Source organism: Triturus cristatus, chromosome 4_1, assembly GCF_964204655.1.
Source record: "Triturus cristatus chromosome 4_1, aTriCri1.1, whole genome shotgun sequence".
Classification (NCBI taxonomy): domain Eukaryota; kingdom Metazoa; phylum Chordata; class Amphibia; order Caudata; family Salamandridae; genus Triturus; species Triturus cristatus.
Window position 1 is genome coordinate 247910811 of NC_140585.1, and position 21640 is coordinate 247932450.

General features: G+C 44.7%; 1 protein-coding gene across 6 annotated transcripts in view; it reads left to right on the plus strand.

The window, feature by feature from the left end:
• The window catches only part of WDR91 (WD repeat domain 91), a 194654-nt gene that overhangs the window by 82057 nt on the left and 90957 nt on the right, over positions 1-21640 (plus strand). For all 6 annotated transcript variants that reach the window (XM_085651980.1, XM_085651984.1, XM_085651979.1 and 3 more), the window contains one exon: positions 18222-18415. In XM_085651980.1, coding sequence (XP_085508106.1) covers positions 18222-18415 — 194 coding nt within the window. The remainder of the gene's footprint in view (positions 1-18221; positions 18416-21640) is intronic.

A 21640-nucleotide genomic window follows, 5' to 3' on the forward strand; every position in this document is an offset into this window, starting at 1 on the left:
TGCAGCTCCCAGCGTGGCTGGCCACCAGGAGTCGTCCCAGGCAGGGGGGGTGGAGCCGAGGATGAGGACCTCCATTTTGTCAGAGTTCAGTTTCAGGCGACTGGTCTTCATCCATTCTGCGACGGCCTTCATTCCTTTGTGTAGGTTGGTTTTGGCGGTGGCCGGGTCCTTGGTGAGGGAGAGGATCAGCTGGGTGTCGGCGTACGAGATTGAGGTCGTGCGATCGGATGATGTTGGCGAGCGATGCCATGTAGACGTTAAAGAGGGTCGTACTGAGGGATGATCCTTGGGGTACGCCGCAGGTGATCTTGGTGGCTTCGGATCGGAATGGGGGAGGCGGACTCTCTGGGTTCTGCCGGTGAGGAAGGAGGTGATCCAGTCCAGGGTTTTGTCACGGATTGCTGCGTCTTTGAGGTGTGTGCGTAGGGTGTGGTAGCAGACTGTGTCGAAGGCGGCTGAGAGGTCCAGGAGGATGAGGGCGCGGTTTCACTACTGTCCAGCAGGGTCCTGATGTCGTCAGTGGCGGCGATGAGGGTGGTTTTGTTGCTGCGGAATCCGGATTGGGACGAGTCCATGGTGTTGTTCTCCTCGAGGAAGCGGGTCAGTTTCCTGTTGACAGTCTACTCAATGACTTTCGCCGGGAACAGGAGCAGGGAGATGGGCCGGAAGTTCTTGAGGTCCTTTGAGTCCGCCTTGGGTTTCTTGAGTAGGGCGTTGATCTCGGCATGTTTCCAGCTCTCCGGGAAGGTGGTGGTCTCGAAGGAGCTGTTGATGATCTGCTGGAGTTGGGGTGCGATGATGGAGCTCGCTTTGTTGAAGATGTGGTGGGGCTAGGGGTCGGATGGTGATCCATCCTGCCAGCCCATTTCCGTCTTGCCGGCCAATTTCCACCCTGCCGGGCCATCCGCTTGACGTTTAAAGCCTTCCTGCCATCCATCAAAGGGAATCTGGTATGGGGCTCCCAGACAACACCACTGCCATGTGGTACTGCACCAAACCGAGTGGGGTGGGATCACAGACCCTGTGCCAGGAGGCCTTGCGCCTCTGGAAATGGCTGGACCACCAAGGAATTTTCGTGGTGGTGAACAGCCTGGCAGGATCATTGAATGCCGGTGTGGACGAGCTCAACCATCGTCACCTAGCGGATCACGAATGGCTGTTACACCCTCAGGTGGTGCAAGGTTTCCTGTGTAAATGGGCAAAACCGTAGCTCGATTTGCCACCTCCGGGAACGCACAATGCCAGCACTTCTGCACGTTAGAATTTTCAAAGCGTCTCTCTCGCTCTCGCTCTCTCTCTCTCTCTCTCTCTCTCTCGGAGACGCTTTCTGTCTCGAGTGGAACTCCGGACTTCTGAATGCCTTTCCACCAATATCACTCCTGCCCAAGTTCACAAAAAGATCAGGAGATACGAGGCTAAATCATCCTTGTGGCTCTAGATTGGGCACAGAGACCATGGTATCCAGAACTCCTGGGCTTGAGCATATGTCCTCCAATTAGGCTGCCCCTCTGGTAGGACCTGCTGTTGCTGCAACAGGACAGGGTGCTGCACCAAGGATTTCGCACTGTCCCACTTCATGCTTGAGGATTAAGTGGCAACAGCTGAACACCTACAACCTTCTTTCAGTGGTGGTTGATGTCATCTTGGCAGCCAGGCATCCATCGACTAAACCTGTATACGCGTCATTGGGACGAATTTGTGGCTTGGTGCAGCACACACCATATTGACCTCCTCAAGGCTAAGTTATCTGACGTTCTGTTTGTGCTTTTTCTTGCCCGGCAAGGCTTTGCTTTGGGCACAGTTAAAGGTTATCTTTTGGCCCATTCATTTTCTTACGGTTGCAAATCAGCACTCATTGCTTAAGTCACCAGTTGTGATGTGATTTTTAAAGGGGCTACAACGCATGTTTCCCCCTTCTCCCTTGATCATTCCCAATTGGAACCTTAATCTGGTCTTTACTTGCGCAATGTGCACTACGTGTGAGCTGTTTCACTGATCTCCCTTACGGCTTCTTACCATTAAGGCTGCGTTCTTCTTCTTCACTGCCTCGGCATAGTGAGGGAGTGAGCTTCAAGCTATTTGTACCAATCCACCATACACTGTGTTCTACCCAGACAAACTGCTTCTGCAGACTCTGGCATGCTTGCTGCTGAAGGTTGTGATGCTGTTCCACATCGGTCAAACTATCACCTTGCCTGCCTTAAATTCTCCACCCTCACCCCTCCAAGAGAACACTGAGCTTCTACATACATCATACCAAAGAGCACTGGGTGGACTGTTGCAGGGATTCTGCTCATGCACAGAACTATGCGCAGGAAACCAGGACCTCAGTGAATTGTGGTGTACCAAAACCCACCTCAGTACCCAAAACCCCTATCCGACTAGCATCAGTGTCTCATTCGTTCTCCGTATCATCTCGAAGCTACCAATGATTGGACAACCCAGAACAAGCGACTTGGAGGACTCTCAGGAAAGGTGGGAATCAGAAACACCTTTTCGTTATTATTCTCATATCAGTCCACAACAAGAGTAATCCGAGACACGGTAAAGTTTAAAATGTTTATTTTCAACTATGTGCTCTAAGGTGCAGTACTTTGGCTAACATAAGCAGACAAATTATTAAAAACAAAACCATCAGCATTGTTACAATACCATTGAAAATGAAGGGAGAAATCATATTACAAATGATAGTGGAAAACAACCACTCTCCCTTCTCTAGTAAGCTAGTTTTATGAAACTAATAAAAGGTCTCTAGGCTCGAATGAGGAACCCCATACCGAAAATATCAGCTTAGGTGAATCACATCACAGGATCAGCTCTGCTCTGTGTCTGGAAAAGGTTTTCTCCAAGTGTCTGAATCATGCATGCAAATGCAATATTAAAGGCACCCGAGTTTCAGATATTTGCAGCTTTGTGCATGTTATGGCCAGAGCGTGGGCCGATCAACCTGAATTCAAAAGCATACATTGTTATTTGACCTTGACTGCTTCTGCACACAGTGTTCAGACTAAGGTCGCGGTGCAAGTCTAGGGATGTGAAAAACAGACCGTTCTCATGTGAAGAAAAAGCAAGCAAGCAGTTTTTCTTGTAATAACAGCTACCTGCAGTGTCGTGTGCAAAAGCAGCAAAGTGGCAAGATGGCGTTTGACATCTAAAGCGCTTTATGCTAACATAGCAATGTGTGCACGTAGAACCCTGTCTCCACTACACCATTCCTTTATCTGGCCACAAACAAAATAGGGAAGCAAAGTAGGAACGCGGAGTTCAAGTTCAATTGAGACGGAACCAAGTTCATGTATTGCCAACCCATATAATTGGTAGTGAGAGTTCAAAAAACTTGTTGGAAAAAGTAAAAAAATAATAAAATATCTCGCAAAGGCGTGACAGAGCCTAGTGTGGAGTAAAAAGAAAAAAAATTAAAATTTTGGTTCGGACGTGCGGAAGATGGACAACTCCCAAGTTAATCCATCAACGTGTAGGCACAATAAGTAGCAACTGCCTCCAAGAGGAAGTCATTATAATGTTCAGTAAAAGAGTCCGCCATCTAGTCAAGTAAAGTAAATGAGTATACATGTTCTTCAATAAATGGAGCCTCTAGTACAATCGGAGGACAACGTGCGTGTTCTTCAAGATAACTTTTCGCCAAGAAGTCATATGCTGCCGCATATATATCCCAATTCCCTAGGACTCCATGTGCCGCTCCACAGGCCATAATCCCTATGCCAGAACAGTCCAACTCATGAGCCACTAAGGGACTCATTGGTCGATCATAATGCGGGGCAGGAGACGCCGTGTTTGACAGGCACAAATCCAGAGCCCATTCGAATGGACAATCTAGGCAATGGAAAACAGGTTGCACGCAAGTAAAGTAAGAGAACCAGAAGGATAATCCATAGGTTACGCTTAAAGTGGTCAGTGGTAATGTTCCATAGTATTCAAGCATCCGGTTACGCAGTTGAAGCAGCCGGGGCAGGCTGTCGTGTGATACATATCGTGCAGCCATTGTGGAGCAAACAAACCAACAGGAGCACACCAGCAGTCAGGGCGAGAATCAATGGTAGCCCGCCGAAGACGCTGGAAAAAATAGAATAAAAAAATGCCGTTATCACACCAAATATTGTTTGGAAGGAGGTCACGAGGCCGGAGCCCACAACTTTGAAAAAATGCACCAAGCCAGTTGTTGACGAGGCATTGAATATAGTAGAGCACCGAAATGAAGGGGGAGATCAGTATTTAAAAGCGCGTGCACCTCGGTGCGGGTGTTTGCCACATGAAGGACGAATGTTTCACGGGAGGAAGTCAGAGCGACTTCTTTTTGAGACAATAGAGCCCTTATTCTGCTCATCTTGTTGAACTCTGCTTTCGAGGTTGGGATGGAAGGTCAGATGGATACATCCAGTCTCCCATGCGGGGCGGCAAAAGGACATCTTTACAACAGACTACGCGCTGTGAGACATTTACAATGTACGGAATCCCCACTAGCATCCCGCAGCATGCCTCATTATTTAAAAGCAAATAGCTACTGTTAGCTAATAATGTAAAAGTGGGTGTAATCGTTGGCACAGGATTTCCCTTCGGAATGCAAACTAAATTCGGAGCCTGAACGTTGCAGGCGCCATGCAATTGGATGTGCCTACAGACTACTGAGTGTTCAGGTGTGGAAGTGCATTCCTCTCCTTTTAAATAAACGTCTTTACCCTCTCTGATGCACCTGTATGTAAATGAGAGTGACCAAACTTCATATAGGAAAGCAGTACCCAATGGTTCGTATCTGCCTAGGGCATAATGTTTCATACATGAACTGAACTTAAACAATGGAAATGGCCAGGTGATTAAACCGTGGATAAGCCACACAGCTGAGTTCGAGTCGTCCACAGAGAAAGGTAAAGGTTCCAACTTTTCAATATGCAATAATGAGTATGTTGCATCTTTCATGGACATGAACTGTTGTTTTGCAGTCAGATTGAACGGCAGGAATAAAGATGATGTATTCATGTAGTCCCAGGGAACTTTCCCAGCCTTCAATGTTTGTAAAGTCCATGCAAACTACATTATAGAACGCAATTGATTTTGACCATGGTATAAAACAGACATATCATCCTGTACAATATCCACAACAGATGAAACAATATTATCTAATGTGTAAATTCTGGAAGAAAGGGTGTTTATGCTATTATCGTTGACAGCTAGCACTTTTTTCAAATTTGCTTGGTCAATAGCCCTTAATCTGGACCTGCCACCCACAGGACCCTTAACAAAATCATTCAAATCCACTTTGTCGTTCAATTTTGATAAATGAAGTTTAACAGATGCCAAGGTGGAATGTTGCAGCCAGTTCTGACATAACTTACCTACAGAATAGGTAGTAACAGAATGGGAAGATTGAAATCGGGGGTCCACTCTAACCTGTGTATAGCCAGGGTATGGACCCAGAAAACTATGTTGACAGGAATCCGAGCTCCTCTGCCATAACAACCACTCTTCAGGGTCTTGGTTGGAAATGTTGAAGGATGTATTAGTAATGAACGACTGCAATGCAACAAGGGACAGATCTGTGTGAGTATTCCATTTTGGATAAGCGCCCAGATCAGGAATAGAGGGGGAATTCATCTTTTTAGAAGTCGCCAATCCAAAGCAGGTGGTTTGAAAAATGGTAGAATTCAAAAACAACATGTGGTTTGGGATCAGGCAAGCACGATGCAGAGCTTCTGTACCTTGTACCTGCCACGCTTTAGAACCCCAAACAGATTTAAGATCAATGGTATCTTTCCACAGGTCATAGCCCCCTATAGCCAATTCATCCATAAAGGACTTGGAATACAATAATTTAGTGTGGGTCAGTGTAACTTTGGGAGCTGACTCAGCAGCCACTTTAAAATGAAAGGCTTCAGGTTCAGATACACTGAAATCAGTAAAATAAGTAAATTCGTTCACTAGAGTTTTGGAGCTGCCTTCAATGGGCGCTGGGCAATGTTCCCATTGCGTATAATTGACAACATTTCTAAATGTATTCGCTTTATGCAGGAAATGATTTCCATAGTGTTGGTAGCAAAACAACTCTCCGTAGTTTGCTGTGTTCAAATACAAATCTTCAGCATCAAAAGCAGCATAATATTTCAAATCAGAAAAAAGAGCCTCTGTGGCTTGGACATCCCAATCATCAGAGCGGATGTTTTGTTTCACAACATCCCCCATAGAAACACTAAGTACATTGGGGACATTAATCACCTCTGTGGGACCATGAATTTGAAATTTAACAGCATCTCATAGAATCCCATCTAACACAGGCCAGGCAGTAATATTCACAAAAGTCTGGTCCGTCTTCATGATGTGTGACGAGGAGTGGGGTGCCAAAAGTTCCATCTATTAATCTAATTGTAGATCTTTTGGTGAGATCGTGTCCATTTATTAGACAAAAAAATACGACCACAAATCCAATTGACATAAACAAAAAAATAGTTATGAGCACCAGCCAAATGTAAGTCCAAGGGGGAATTAAAAAATATCTTTTAAAATAAGCAGCAAAAATAGAAATGTTCGATGGGGCATTGGAAGTCATAGAGTTAGTGTCAAATGAAAAACGTGACTGGTCAACTGCACTTGATTGTAAACCAGGCAACAACACATCTGTGGGATAATTATACTCAGTATCTTCAACTGGACCACCAGCCGGTGGAGACAATAAAGTATTGGTAACTGTATGCATCTCAATGGAAATGTCAGGCCTGTTGGTAGTTGCCGGAGCCAAAACAGAATTTCTCAGCATTGCTGGACAAGAGACCGCTGGAGTCATACTAAGAAGAATCGGCCACTCGCTGTAGTTTGACATTGTCAATGGATATGTACCTGTTATCCTTGCGACCAGGAAGTGGAGGTAAAATGACTGTTCTTGTACCCTGCACGCCAAGCACTGGTACTGGAGCACGATCTTGTTCTCCACCTTGTCACGGACCAGGTCACCAACTCGAGGTAGCCAACCAACTACCGGAATCTGAAACGCAGCATCAGTTGTGGAGGGCAAGTGTTCCTTTGCAAGACTGTCTCTGGTCTCTTGTAGATTCTGTAATACAGCACAGTGATCATCTACGTCAAAGGGTGCGGCTGACGCCGCCATGTCTAGACCATCAAGGTCCGGGACAAAATGTTTATGCCAAAGAGCATTTCGTATGGGGTCCGCCCACCCAGAGACCTTCTAGGGAGATTATTAAGTTCACGTTGAATGCTATACAGCTGGGCCAACCAGTTCCTGCCAGTACCTAAAACCCTAGCTGTCAGGGATTGCTTTAAGTCACGGTTCATTTGCTCCACAACACTATTGCCCTCAGGCCGGTATGGAGACGAAAAATTGACTTGGACCCCCAAAGATCTCATGGCTTCTTTGTACGCCTTCGAGGCGAACGCAGGACCTTGGTCAGAATGAAGGGTACCACATGCAAAAATTCCCACAAAGACACGCAGATCCCTGATGACAGTTCGAGCATCAGCACTTCGTTGTGGCCAGACCCAAAGAAAACGAGTACACGAATCCACTGCAACTAAGATGTACTTATACGCAGTATCAGAGGAGAAAGGACCGCAGCGATCTAAATAAACGCACCCAAGTGGTTTATTAGATATGTACAACTGTGTTTGTGGCGGGCGCGCAGCAGTCAAAGGTTTTATCTGCTGGCAGATGTCACATTTAGGAACATAAGCACGAGTCTGTTTATACAATCCGCGCCACCAGTAACGTTGTTGTAAGAGAGTAACAGTCGCCGAAACGCCGGCATGGGCAGAAGCCATACCTTCGTGAGCTGCTGTTATCAAGGAAAGTCTGCAGTACGCGTTGGGAATCAATCTGTCACCAACGTCGTTAATTCTCACATAGGGAACTTTATCAGGACTTAAATGATGAGTATTTAGAAGGGAAACCTCTAGGGTAATCACTTCCCTTCTCTGTCGCAGCAATAGCTGCCAAGATGTCATCATCAATCTTACTTTTGGATCTTGTAACTGCTGCTACTAGATATGTTGCCACTGCTGTTTTCGCTGCTTCGTCAGCTAAGCTGTTTCCGACAGCGTGGACACCTACTCGCTGGTGCTCAAGAGTATGAATTACATCCACGAGCGGCAGACGTTGTTTAAGGTCTGCGACTCGAACCCAAAGCATTTTATGCTTGATTGTGCTACCTTTGGAATCACGATACTCATTTTGAGACCAAAAGAATAAATTGTCGTTGAAAGATTGGACACAGTAAAAAGAGTCACTCACTATAAGAGTAGTAACTCGAGGATCAGCAAACTCCAGGGCAAGCACCAGAGCACGAAGCTCTGCCAACTGGGCGGTACAATCACCCAACGTCTGTGTGTGCCCGACATCAGATTTGAATTTACCATTCACGAAAGTACCAGCCAGGCCGCTGAATAAGCATGCTTAGATTCCGTCGCCGGTTGCGCATAACCGTCAGTGTAAATGACACATTGGTAATCCTCAAGCGGGCGCAAGGACAGAGGAGCTGGATGAACAAATTCATACTGCAAGTACTCCTGAGTCTGCAATGAGGCATCAAAGATGTAAGTGACATCCGGCGATGTCAAAGAAGTGGCCCATTGTATCCAACGTGGATGCAAAGCTTTAGAATTAGGTACACTGGCTTTCGTTACTGCCTCTAGGGCAGGATACGGTGTGACAACCAACATGCGTTTCCCTTGCGACAGCGCTCTCTCCTTCAGAATCGCCATCTGCACTGCAGTCAAAACCTTTTCGACAGTGGAAAAGCGCATTTCAGCCGATGTGTACAAGTGCGATTTGTAAGCAATCATTGAACATTAAGTACGTGAAACCCACCGCGCCAGGCACAATTCTTATTACCAGGTTGGTGTGGTTATCACGCGTCAGTAAGTATTTCGAGGCAAGAAGATCAGCCTGCAAAGATTGCAGGATAGCTGAATGTTCTGGCAGCCAGCTCGATTTGGAAAAAGTAGGTTGTACCAAGGCATATAGCGGCTTGATACGCTGGGCATAATCGGGAATGTAAGTACGTCCGAAATTCAAAAACCCAGCAAAGATTGTAGTTTCTTCAGTGTTGTCGGAGCACGCAAACATGCGCACTTCTCCAGGAAGTGAGGTGCTAATCCTCGACCTTCGTTGTTGAGTTCATAGCCCAAAAACAACACTGTATACTCTGCAATGTGTGACTTTGCAAAGTTGAATTTGTAACCGAAGTCCACAAACATGACAATGATGCGGTCAACTCGACACAGATGCGGCCATAACCCATCGTCTGTGAGATAAATATCATCAACATACGAGTACGCATCAGGGTCAATGCTCTCCAACAGAGAGACAACACGAGCGGCAAAGACGCATGGACTGTTTTTGTAGCCCATTGCTAATCTTTTAAACAGTTTTTGCTTGCAGACGGAAGTAAAGGCTGTCCATTGACTACTAATAGAGGACAGGTTATGGCTATAACAGCCATTGGAGATGTCAAGTGTGGTCTTAAACCCTTTTCTCACGAGACTATCAACGAGGGCAGAACTGTGGGTATTCTGTACGGCACTGGTCCGACAATGAGAGTTAAAATGCCGGTAATCCAAAACTAGACGGTACGACCCATCAGGTTTAGTTACAGTGAATAGAGGATTATTCATGGGTGACACACATGTTTCAATAACACCTTGATATTCCAATTGTTTAAGGATTTCTGCGACGTGAGATCTAACTTCGCGGCGCATGGAATATTGGGGTTGCGGCTGGGGCATAGACCGTCATGGAATCTCATGGCTTGGCGACAATTTGTCCCACCCAACCTGAGTATGGTACAACGCCAGAGCAAGTACCTGAGCCTACTCTTCTGCAAAGTTCTGAGCCTGATCCTTCGGCACAGCGTGAGCCAAAGATGGGAGGATTACCCCCTCCCCCCTAGGAGCGGCCAAAACGAAAGCTGGGGGCCAGTCTGCCTCTGCCAACAGAATGTCATATGTAGAGGTCAGATTTTCCCAAAAAATCCCTTTCATGGTACGTTGCATGTCACCTTCTATTAAAAGGACTATGTCATATAGTCTGTCAGGGGGAGCCACTCTAGTATCAGCAGTTTCTACAGTAATGAATGTGTCAGCTGCTGTCGCCTTCAGATATGAACGCAGTGCTTGCCGCACTACTGTAACCTCCGCTGCGCTGTCTAGCAGCGTTAGTGCCCATGTCCGGTTCCGAAGCTGCGTTCTCACTATCTATGGCATACCTCGCTGTTAGTGCAGCAACTTTCTTCTTTTGAAACGGGGGCCGTTGTCGTGCAAATTCGTCCTGCTTGCCTTTACCGTCAGTCTGGCGGGGCTGCTCACGTCCTTGTTGGGCACCCCGACCTTTGCCACGTTCTCCTCCACCGGACTGTGAGACCGATGTTTCCTGTGAAGAACGAGGAGAATGTTGTTCAGGAACCTGAAATCTATCAGGAGACCTAATCCTAGTGCGATCGCGCAAATCATATGTGCGTGCACTAGCCGCTTGGACCGGCGACGCGGGACGAGACTCCTATTTCTGTTGCTGCTTCCCCTGTTTTTTAGCTTTCCAATTATGTTTAGTAAAAGCTGGAAGGTGGGCTTTAAAAGACGTCCCTGTCTTAGTTTGCGGTTGCGTAGTTGTTGTCTGAACAAAAGGCTTAACCCCTAAACTATTGCGGCCAATGGTCTTATAAGCCTCCGCAATGATCTTTGGTAACTGCCGGGGTTTATCGACGTTGGCGACGAGGCGCAGCTCATTCGACACTTGAAAGTTAACCGCATCTCCCTTGACGTTAGCAAGGATGAGCGTGGCAACTACGTCGAACACGCCGACAAGCCTCATCCCTAACTCGACCGCCGCCTCCAGACCGTGTTGATCCTGAACACGTTTGATCACGGAGCGCAGTACAGCCATAAGCACTTCGAGCAGACTGCTGCAAACACTTTACCCCAGTTATCACAATCAGCTACCTCTGGGACCAAGTCTTTCTGCAAACTAATGGTGAGGATCCTGTGTTTTTCCACAGCAGTAGAATTCGGAAAAACTGCTTCCAGATGGTCAAATTTCTCAGCAAGCCAATAAGGCATATCGTCCTTATTTTGGGGGCGCTTGCCCATAACCGAATTAACCATGACGGGACTAATAGTAATCCCGGCCGGGCCAGCTCGTTGCACCGCAACCCCAGGTGCCCCCACCTGGACATTGCGTGAAACGTATTGCACTAAAGCCCTATGTACTGTAATTAGGGCGGTATGGAGTTGACGTAACTCATCCACCGCGGCTTGCAAATAACGTGGATGTGGTGTAAACCTGGCCAAGACTGGCCAAGTGGCCCCAGGAATGGACAAGGGACCCAAACGAACCAGTGTAACCGTGTGGGGGAGGGCGCCATTGAACCAAATACGATGCTGCCAAGCAGAAATTGGAATTTCCTGCGTCCTATATGGCGTGTAATTAGCCGGGACTGCCGTAGGAGTGTATGAGTGAAACGTATTATCATCAGCATTCACCGCCGGCAAAGTAACCCAAGAGTAAAACAGCTCATAAGGATGTGATGCATCAGCACTCACTACAAAGATAATAGACATCCCATCGTCAGGCACCCCGAACTGCGTTGAATGATGCCGGAGAGGTGCGAGACTATGCGCTGCATTAGCGACTTCAGCCATAAGGACACAGAGAAGAAAAACAATCTATATGAACAGTAGCACAAAAAGGGTACAAGATAAAACTAAACCTTTTTAATTGTCAAGCTTGAAAGAACCTATACATTAACTATTTAGGTAGGTTAAAACCGTCACTCCAGTTAACCGGAAACCAGAGTGAGGGTATTGTGGACTAATATAAGCACTACTAAGGCGTCTTAATCATAAGACCAAACGTTAGGTGTGCCATGTTGCAGGGATTCTGCTCATGCACAGAACTATGCGCAGGAAACCAGGACCTCAGTGAATTGTGGTGTACCAAAAACTCACCTCAGTACCCAGAACCCCTATCCGACTAGCATCAGTGTCTCATTCGTTCTCCGTATCATCTTGAAGCTACCAATGATTAGGCAACCCAGAACAAGCGACTTAGAGTACTCTCAGGAATGGTGGGAATCAGAAACACCTTTCGTTATTATTCTCATATCAGTCCACATCAAGAGTAATCAGAGACACAGTACAGTTTAAAATGTTTATTTTTAACCACGTGCTCTAAGGTGCAGTACTTTGGCTAACATAAGTAGACAAATGATTAAAAACAAAACCATCATCATTGTTACAATACCATAGAAAATGAAGGGAGGAATCCTATTACAAATGATAGTGGAAAACAACCACCCTCCCTTCGCTAGTAAGCTAGTTTTATGAAACTAATAGAAGGTCTCTAGGCTTGAATGGGGAACCCCATACCGTAAATATCAGCTTAGGTGAATCACATCAGAGGATCAGCTCAGCTCTGCTCTGCGTCTGGAAAAGGTTTTCTCCAAGTGTCTGAATCATGCATGCAAATGCAATATTAAAGGCACCTGAGTTTCAGATATTTGCAGCTCTGTGCGTGTTATGGCTAGAGCGTGGGCCGATCAACCTGAATTCAAAAGCATACATTGTTATTTGACCTTGACTGCTTCTGCACACAGTCTTCAGACTAAGGTCGCGGTGCACGTCTAGGGATGTGAACAACAGACCGTTCTCATGTGAAGAAAAAGCAAGCAAGCAGTTTTTCTTGTAATAACAGCTACCTGCAGTGTTGTGTGCAAAAGCAGCAAAGTGGCAAGATGGCGTTTGACATCTAAAGCGCTTATGCTAACATAGCAATGTGTGCACATAGAACCCTGTCTCCACTGCAGGACGATCCGCTCTTTTTGAGGTTCTCTGCGGTGAATTAAGGCAAAGCGTTGCAGAAGAGGTTCATTTTCTGCTGGATCATGCTCTGCCTAAAGATCTGCATGCATTGGCCAAAAAGCAGCCTCCAGAAGGTCTGCATGCTCATTCTACCAGGACCAAAGCTGCACCACTACTTTGGCACGAGAATCCCTATCCTGGACATTTGCCAGGCAGTTATGTGGGCGTCCCTACATACGTTCGCAAAGCACTATTGTCTGGATAGTCAGGTTGGCGAGAGGGACAGTTTGCCCACTTGGTCCTGAAGAACTCTCTGGTTTTAGTCCATCCACAGACTAACCTACAAATAGTTACTGCTTTGGTATCTATTCAAAAGGTGAGGAATCTCCTTTCACCTCTTTCTCTTCTGCTTCTTTCTTTCACCCTTTGCCTAATTTGCAGCAAGTCAAGTCAGAGGGGATTAGCTAAACACATATTTCAAAGTGCCTGTAAACACTGCTCTACAAACTACCCTTATGCATCAAGCCAAAATCCAGTCGGTAAAATACCGATTCCTTATTAGCTCCCGGTATTAAGTAAAAAATACCCAATCCCAATGCATCAACCCAAAAGCAGAAATCGGTATTTAAGGAATCCTTAAATAGCGATTCTTTAAATAGGGATTCCTTAAATACCGATTCCTTAAATAGCGATTGCATTTAAGGAATCCCAAAGTGAGATTCCTTAAATGCAATGCATCAAAGTTAAAAAATTAGCGATTTCGCTAATAAGGGGAGCAAATTACCATGAAGATGAACTGCATGGTAATTTGCAAAAACTTTGAAAAATGCACTTTTGTGCATTTTTCAAAGTTTCATGTTGCGCACACACATGCCCTTAGAGCATGTGTGTGTGCAACATATGTGCACATATCATTTTCAGGGGTGCAACAGGGTGTCCTTTTGACACCCTGGCACCCTTGAAAGTGCTCCAGCTATTAGCAATTCGGTAATACCGAATCGCTAATACAGAATGGCTTTACATTCATTCCTATGGGCCTCCAAGCCCATAGGAATGAATGGGTAGGTATTCCTTATTACCGATTCGGTATTACCGATTCGGTAATAAGGAATGTTAAGGAATCGCTATTTGAATAGCGATTCCTACATGCATAGCCTTTTGCTATTCCTTATTAGCGATTCCTTATTTTTCGCTAATAAGGAATCGCAAATGCTAATGTTGATGCATATGCCTTGTAACAGAAATGCTAATGTACTTACTTATAAAAAATGTATCAAATACTTTGAAATAAAAAAAAAGAAATGCAATCTCTATCAGAAGACCAATATACTTCTGATAACATCTGATTGGTAACTCTCTGGTAGAGAGTCTTTCTAGGGCATATTCCTCACCAACCCTCCCATCCTCCTCATTCAGTGATTGGACTCTCTCCATTAATATGATCCCAAGTCTAGGAATCTGCACTCTGTTTACCAATTTGCTTTTGAGCCTCTGTGTCTGGGGGTGCGGACAGTCTCGAATGCAACTGACAACAGTGCTTGAGAGTGGCCCCTATATAGACCCATGTGCCATTTTCGGAGCAGAGCAGCTTCCGTACTGAGCCACAAGGCGCCACTTTCCAGTGTGCAAAGGTACTGCTGAAAAGTTTCCAGACCCAGTCTGACGCCTGGGGAGCATTCAAAAGGTGAGGAATCTGCAGGTAAATAGTCTCTACCAGAAATAGCATTACCAAAGGTTAGTAACTTGTTCATTTAGGTCTGTCAAAAAAAGGCAGACAGCTAGAACTGTGATTGGCTTTCGCATTGTAGCTCTGCGTATCTAGCTATGCATCTGTAATTTGGTGCCAACAAATTGGGACCCTGCATTTGACCCTTTCACCACAAGTGTCACTCAACTGGATATATGGAAGGTAGCCTGTTTAGGTTCCTGTGACCTCCATCCAGTATTGCAATCATGTTTCGGTATTAAAGCCATGAAAAAAAATCAGCAAAGCTAGTGAGTACTTGAGGACCAATCATCCATTCATCCACAATGAATTGTTGTGTTCAAATTCAGTCGCTCTTCTTTTTTGGTGTACTACACTTCAAGGGCACAATGCTTTCTTCCTAACTTAGAAGTTAAGTCCCTGCATATGTGTTTATCACTTAATGGAGAAATATTACGTGGTAGGACATTGTGCTTCCAAGCAAACTATTGCCCATTGAACAGTCTCTGAAATCAACAAGTTTATGCCATCCAGTAAAGTTATTTTTTTTCCTTCCCAAGAAATGTAGCTATTAATATAATGTCAAGACATATCACTTAAACAACCTCCCATTTGTTTTTATGTTTCGTTATTATATTTTAAAATAATGAAACCGTGCAGAATCTCCCTCATTTAACAACTTTAGTCAATATGCACAGTTCAGTGGTTATGCAGGTGCACTGCATTAATATCACTGTTCTTCCACTTGGCCACTCAGCCAACTGCTTGAAACAGCACACATAGCTAAATACCCAAGTCCTTCATTTTGGAGTGTGGGCTAGCCTGCTCATCAGTAGAATGTGTTGGGAGTTCTACCAATATCTTATTCACTGCAACCTTCGTAAGCCAGTAGTAGTCTGTCTTTGGATAAAGCAGGTGTCTCTCTTTTGGACCATCTTTTTTATGTTTACCTCATGGTGTTGGTTTTTTCCTTTGATCTGCAACAGTGTTAAGCCTAAAAACTGAGTTACTCCCTAGCTTCCTTTTTATGTTGCCCCAATAACAATTGCAGAGTTTAATAGTTGTAGCTTGTGTGCTAAGTGCATCAGTTTATTAGCTACTTTTCCCCCAAAATCTCCAAGTGTCTTTCTGTTGAGAGTTTCATTCAACCACTGCCTTTTGACACTAACAGCATGGAAGATGCTTAGTTGGTAGTCTTACTAAATCCTTTCACACCGTTTACAAGGGCACTTGCTGCTCTCATTCACCCAATTGTTATCTGCCTTGTAATATTCACAATTATTGTGAATGGGGGGGGGGGGCGGAGGAACATACAATTGGCCATATTCTAGTAATAGCTCTATAGTTAATCCAAAAGCTCATCATTCCCTACTGCACCATTAGCTGTGTCTCTTTCAGGATATCACTATGCAGCAATTGTTAGGAACTGGAGGCATGATGTGGATGGAAAAAAGGAGTACGTGGACACGAAGAAATATATCTCAGGCCTCACTATCTGTAGATGGCACTTTTTACTTTACCAAAGTTGCAATAATATCACATTGGCAGCAGAGGGCAGTGCAACAATGAATACAGAGGTTTTTGCTCCAGGTAAGTAACTCATTTTATGCCACACATATTTTTATAAATCTCGCCTCTTCCCTTTACCTCAGAAAAAAGAATCTGCTAAAATATCTATGTTTTTATAGTCATCCATGCTCTGGGTAAAATATCTTCAAACCTATTAAGAGGTTATTTACAGGTTCTGTGTAGTTTCAACATATTTTTCAGATCGCCTAATTTGTTTGTGCAAGCATTTAGGTTATTAGTTGAGAAGGGTATGTACCCACCTCAAGTAATAACCATAATATGTGTCAGGTGAAACCTTTAGTCACTACATTAACCTCTGTTCAACCCACCTGGTAGGTATGGCACAGAGCACACAGGCTTAACGTAGAGGTAATGTGTAGATTATGTATAGAGTAATAACACAGTAGTAAAGTTGAAATGCAAAATAATAAAAACCCTAAACAAATTATCAAAATAGAGAAAATGTAATAAACAAAAAGAAACCAAAATTAAAAAAATTCAATATGGGCAACCTTAGATATGATTTTTAAAGGTTTTAAGTAAAAATCGCTCCAAGAAGCACAAAGTGCCAATGATAGCCATGGTCACAGTAGTACAGGACCTATTTGCAATTTGATGCTGACCTCGATGGAGCGCGGGCCAGATACACTAACAAGGTTCTTCCTGGTCAAAGAAATCTGCCATAGGAGTACACTTTTGAAGCCCCTCAGGGGAGACACTTAGAGGCTCACAGGGTGGCGGGCACAGGCCGACAGTCTTAGTACCTCTGGGCAGTTGAAAGTAAAGGCCTCTTATAGCTTGTTTTGTCTCTGTAGCTTTAACTGGAGATGAGTGTAATGACCCTTGGTGTCTACCTCTTTGTCCTGGGTGCCAGAGGTAGAGCAGGTCCAGTCTTCTAGGCTCTTCTCACAAGACAACAGTAAAATCAGTCCATTTATGATCTTCATCAGGATCAGGACTGAGTACCTGGAGATGCAACATTTATGCTTGGTGCAAGTTAGTGGGTGGGAATGGCCTCTGGGGACACCTTAACCAATGGGGTAAAGCTAACCATGGCTAACCCTACCCACTTTGGGCATTTTCAAGATGGCATTAGTCTTCGACTACACTAGACTTGGACTCTGAGGGCTGGGTATGTGTGTTAGGGGGGAAGTTGATCCGCATTTAACTCTATAACCCAGTTTTAGGCAGTCCCTGTAACCCCAACAAACCCTGAGACAGACGTCTGGTAGGATAAGACTGAGCATTCAGCAACCAAACAGTAGATACACACACATTTTTCTATTCTGTTTTCCTCCTTTGAAGTGTGCTCCCAATGTTATATACAATAAAATGGCAGAACTGTCAAGCAGGTCTTGCGTCTCCAGCAAGATCTGACACTGCAATGTCAACAAGAGGCCCACTGTGATGGAGGCTGGTCTGGCTGGAGAGACAAAAAAAGGTGCAGTCCTGGGTGTTGGCTACATCTGCTTGTGACAGGGTAGGCCTCTTTGAAGTTGATCATATCTTTGGGCGCAGCCCACAGGCCATCCTGTCAGGGGCACAACACCACCTCCCCACACCCAAGGCCTTTTGCTTTTGTCCTAGGAGGAAGTTCACACTCCACTCACTCCCATTGAAATGCTAATTACTGCCTGGGAGAGAGCACAATGCAGATCCAGATTCTAGGGACTTAAGGCAGGTAAAATGTGACTTTTCAAAAGACACATTTGCAAAATAGTACAAATCCAACTTCAATAGTAAATCTTTATGATCTACTATTGACCTCATAATTTTGGTGAATACAACTGAAGCTTAAAATGGCATACTAAGTCAAATGAGAAAAAAATATAAGTAGTGTGCTATTAAGTGAAATTAAATTTATTTGTGCAGATAACACTTTTTAATTGTATGCTTTAGGGCTGTAATTGTTTAAATGGTTTAATCTTTACATCGCACAAATAGGCCCCTTATAGTAACGCTTTATTTTAAAACCATAGGATTTGAATGTACTTTTGTTTAAGTTCTGTTTCCCCTGTGCTTTAGTCACTCTACTATAAGATGGGCGTGTCTAGAAGTGGAAGTTGTACAATTTGCCTTTTGAGCTTTTTAGTACAGTTGTATTTTTGTAGTCTGATTGTGCCTCCCTTGGAGACAGAGCATTGAGAAGAAGACCAATGGTACTGGCATAGAGTCAGACAACACACCTGAGATCCAAAGTGAACCAATGGAGCCAGTGATGAGAGCACCAGGTGTCGCTACTGATGGTGGAGGGTTGAAACCAGAACAGCCGTTTATTGTACTGAGCCAGGAGGAGTACGGAGAGCATCACTCATCCATTGTGCATTGCAGGTAAAATGGACACAGTACTAGCCATACATCAGTGTGGAATGTATCTATTGCTCATTGTCTGCTACGTACAATACAGACATTACAGAATGTGTACTGATTATGCGAGTCATTACTTTTCGGTTGTACTGCAAGCAATGTCTTATTTAGGAAAACATCTTAGTGCATGTTAATGCCTCACAGCTGGCCTTGTGAAAGCCTTAAATATATGTAGAGAGAAGACATCTTAGTACTCTAATGGAGGAGGGCATCACTAATTCAATGTCCACTGAATACAACTGGAAGGGTGTGAAGTGTGAGTGGAGACCATCATGCACTGATAGTAAAGGGAAATTTAGAAGGTGCCCTCTGAGGTTGGGCTAACTGCAGAGCATTACTTGTTTACTGTCAGCTGCACCTACTGGGGAGATTAAACGCTGTGCACTGAGGGTTGGTAAGCATGAGAGTTAGTGAGAGGGAGAGAGAGCTCCCTGCAGGACACTGTTTCATGAAGAATACCCTAAGCCTGAGAACATTTCACACTTGTTGCATTGCATAACAGCTGTAACCCACTAATGATTTTGAATGTGATGCTCTTATTTTCAAAATGTATGACATGGTTGATTTCTACATGCATAGGTTGGAATTGTTTAAGCATCAGTCAAGCGGTTGTAAAAGATCTCGCTAGTAGAGAAATTGGCCCCCATCCAAGAGAATTCTCTGGCCTCCTCTTGAACCTTTGATGGGGAATCTAAGACTTAAAAGAACATTGTAAGCTGGTGTCTTGTAAGTTGCCAGTCATTCACTCCGACAGGCACATAAAAATGTGAGCACTTCCATAAACGACCTCTATTTCTGGTATAAAATAGATGGATATTAGGATAGATTCCAAACAAATTCCCCTGGAAGAATAAAGATGTCTTCTGGGACAAACAAAAGCAGTAGATGAGCAGAAACATCCACTTACAAAGATCCTTCATGATCTCAGTTAAGGCCCAGCCTTGACATCTGTATGTGTCATTAGACCGACTTCTCTGTTTGTTCCCTAGATCAAAATTTGTATGTCAAGCTAATAGACCCCTCCTGGATGGCAATGATGCAATTATAATTTCAGTTTGTACAGTTCTACAATACACAGCTTTTAATTGTATCCATTTTTATTAGTTTTATAAAACAACAAATACCACAAGTGCAGTGCTCAGACAACCCCATCTTGCATTAACAGCATTTCGACCATCACATTGGTCGCCATAACAATTTTATTTCTTGCCCATGTGTCTGTGCCTATCCCATTAGTGCCGCCATCTCAGACAGAGCGATCAGTTTCAGTGGGACTCCACACAATGGGTGAGTCTGTGTGCTTAATTCGAAGTCCAGGTCCAGCAGCTTGTCCATCATCATCCGCCAGGTCTGGATATCCTCTTGATCCTTATTATCCATACGGAGCATTGCAAGATGGAGCTCCTCTGCCACCAACCATTCCCTGGCATCCTCGAACCACTGTGATGTGTGGTCCTCCCGGGTGTGACCATTGTATCATTATTCTGCACTTTGCTAGCAGTATTAACAGCTACACAAATGTATATCTTATTTTCCCCTTTTTATATGCAGGATCTAACCACAACACACAGTGTTTCATGGAACACTCAACCCTGGGGAAAAAAGCTAGAGTCTGTAACCTTACCCCAGTTATTGCGTCATCACTGGGCAGAACCATAGCATGTGCAGCAGATACGGCACTGGCTGGCTACAATGTGAGCATTCCCCTAGAATGTGTTCGGGAGATTTTGCTAAGAGCAAGAGGGGTAAAATAAACTCTATGCAATATCTTGACTTGTATCAGCCGGAACCGGGCATTGCTAGTTACAATTTTTTGATATCCCAGTATTCTACCCCATTCAGTCAGTGATGTGGGCCCCCATATCCCGCTCCCATTTTAGCCCTCACCGCCAAGGGGGATGCACCCTATTCCATATCAGAGCACAGTATATTTTAAGAAATATATCTAGCTCCTGTTTGTAAGTCCATTAAAGCATATAGTGTGTGCAATTCCAGTGGATGCCCCGAAAACCCAGAAAAGCATTTACGGACCACTGATTTAATTCAGGCGTATGTCAGAAACTGCGCCGGAGTCTCAGCAACTTTTTGTTGTGCCTCATCAGATGTAAAGTAGGTTTCCCCTTCATAGAGGTCTCCTAGTTCCCAACAGCCTCTGTCAAACCATCCTGCCGTCCAAGCCAGTGGCCCTATGTAGAGATCTGCCCCTTTGTTGCAGTTACTCCCCACCCTACTTTTTCCCCTCTTAGTAACTACTAGATGCTGATTTTCGAATCGGACAGTGTACTGAGTCCAGCTAACCAGACATCAGTGCCATTGCTCTTTCTCTAAAACAAGGTCAAGTTTAATTGGGCTACAATTGACTAAGTACTTTAGCACCCCTGTAAGTCCTTGATAAATGGTACTCCAGGTACCTAGGGCATGGGTACTAAAGAGTGTCCCTAAGGGCTGCAGCATATCTTATGCCACCCTAAGGGACCCACATACCAATTCAACACAGACTGCTATTGCAGGCTGCGTGACATGGTGCAAACCAGGAGCTAAAAACACATGACACAGTCCTGTGTGTCATGCCAAAGTCACTGCATCTAGAATATGTAAGTCACCCACACAGCAGGCCTTTATGCCCTAAGGCAGGGTGCATTATATTTTTAGTTTCTTAGTTACATGATGTATTGACTGAAAATAGGGATGTTTGGTATCAACCATCTCATATTAATAAACCCACAATGATGCCAGTGTCGGATTTACTAATTAACACATGCACACAGCGGACACCCTAGAGGTGCCCCCTGAAAACCTTCTGCCTCTGATGTGTTGACTGAATGGTTTCTGCCATCCTACCAATTTAAGGAGGCCAGAAACAAAACTTGCTTTGGAAGAGGGTAATAACATCACCTCCCACAGGGTGACCTGTTGATTAGCATTCCAAGGCAGGGGAGATCCAAAGATGCTACCACCTTGGAAATGAGCTTCTGGCTTCCCTCACACACAGAGAGGAGGCGGATCCCCTTTGTCCAGCGCCCTTGGGCACCTGGACAAGCAGGAAAATTAGCTATTCAGGTAGGCGTGTCCACCTCCAGGCTAGTACCACCCCTAAGGTGCCCTAATCTGAGGTGGACATGACTTTTCAGTGTTGGCAATCTTTGTGTTGGCAAACTTGAAGATTCTGGGACAAGGTTATGCCCATTT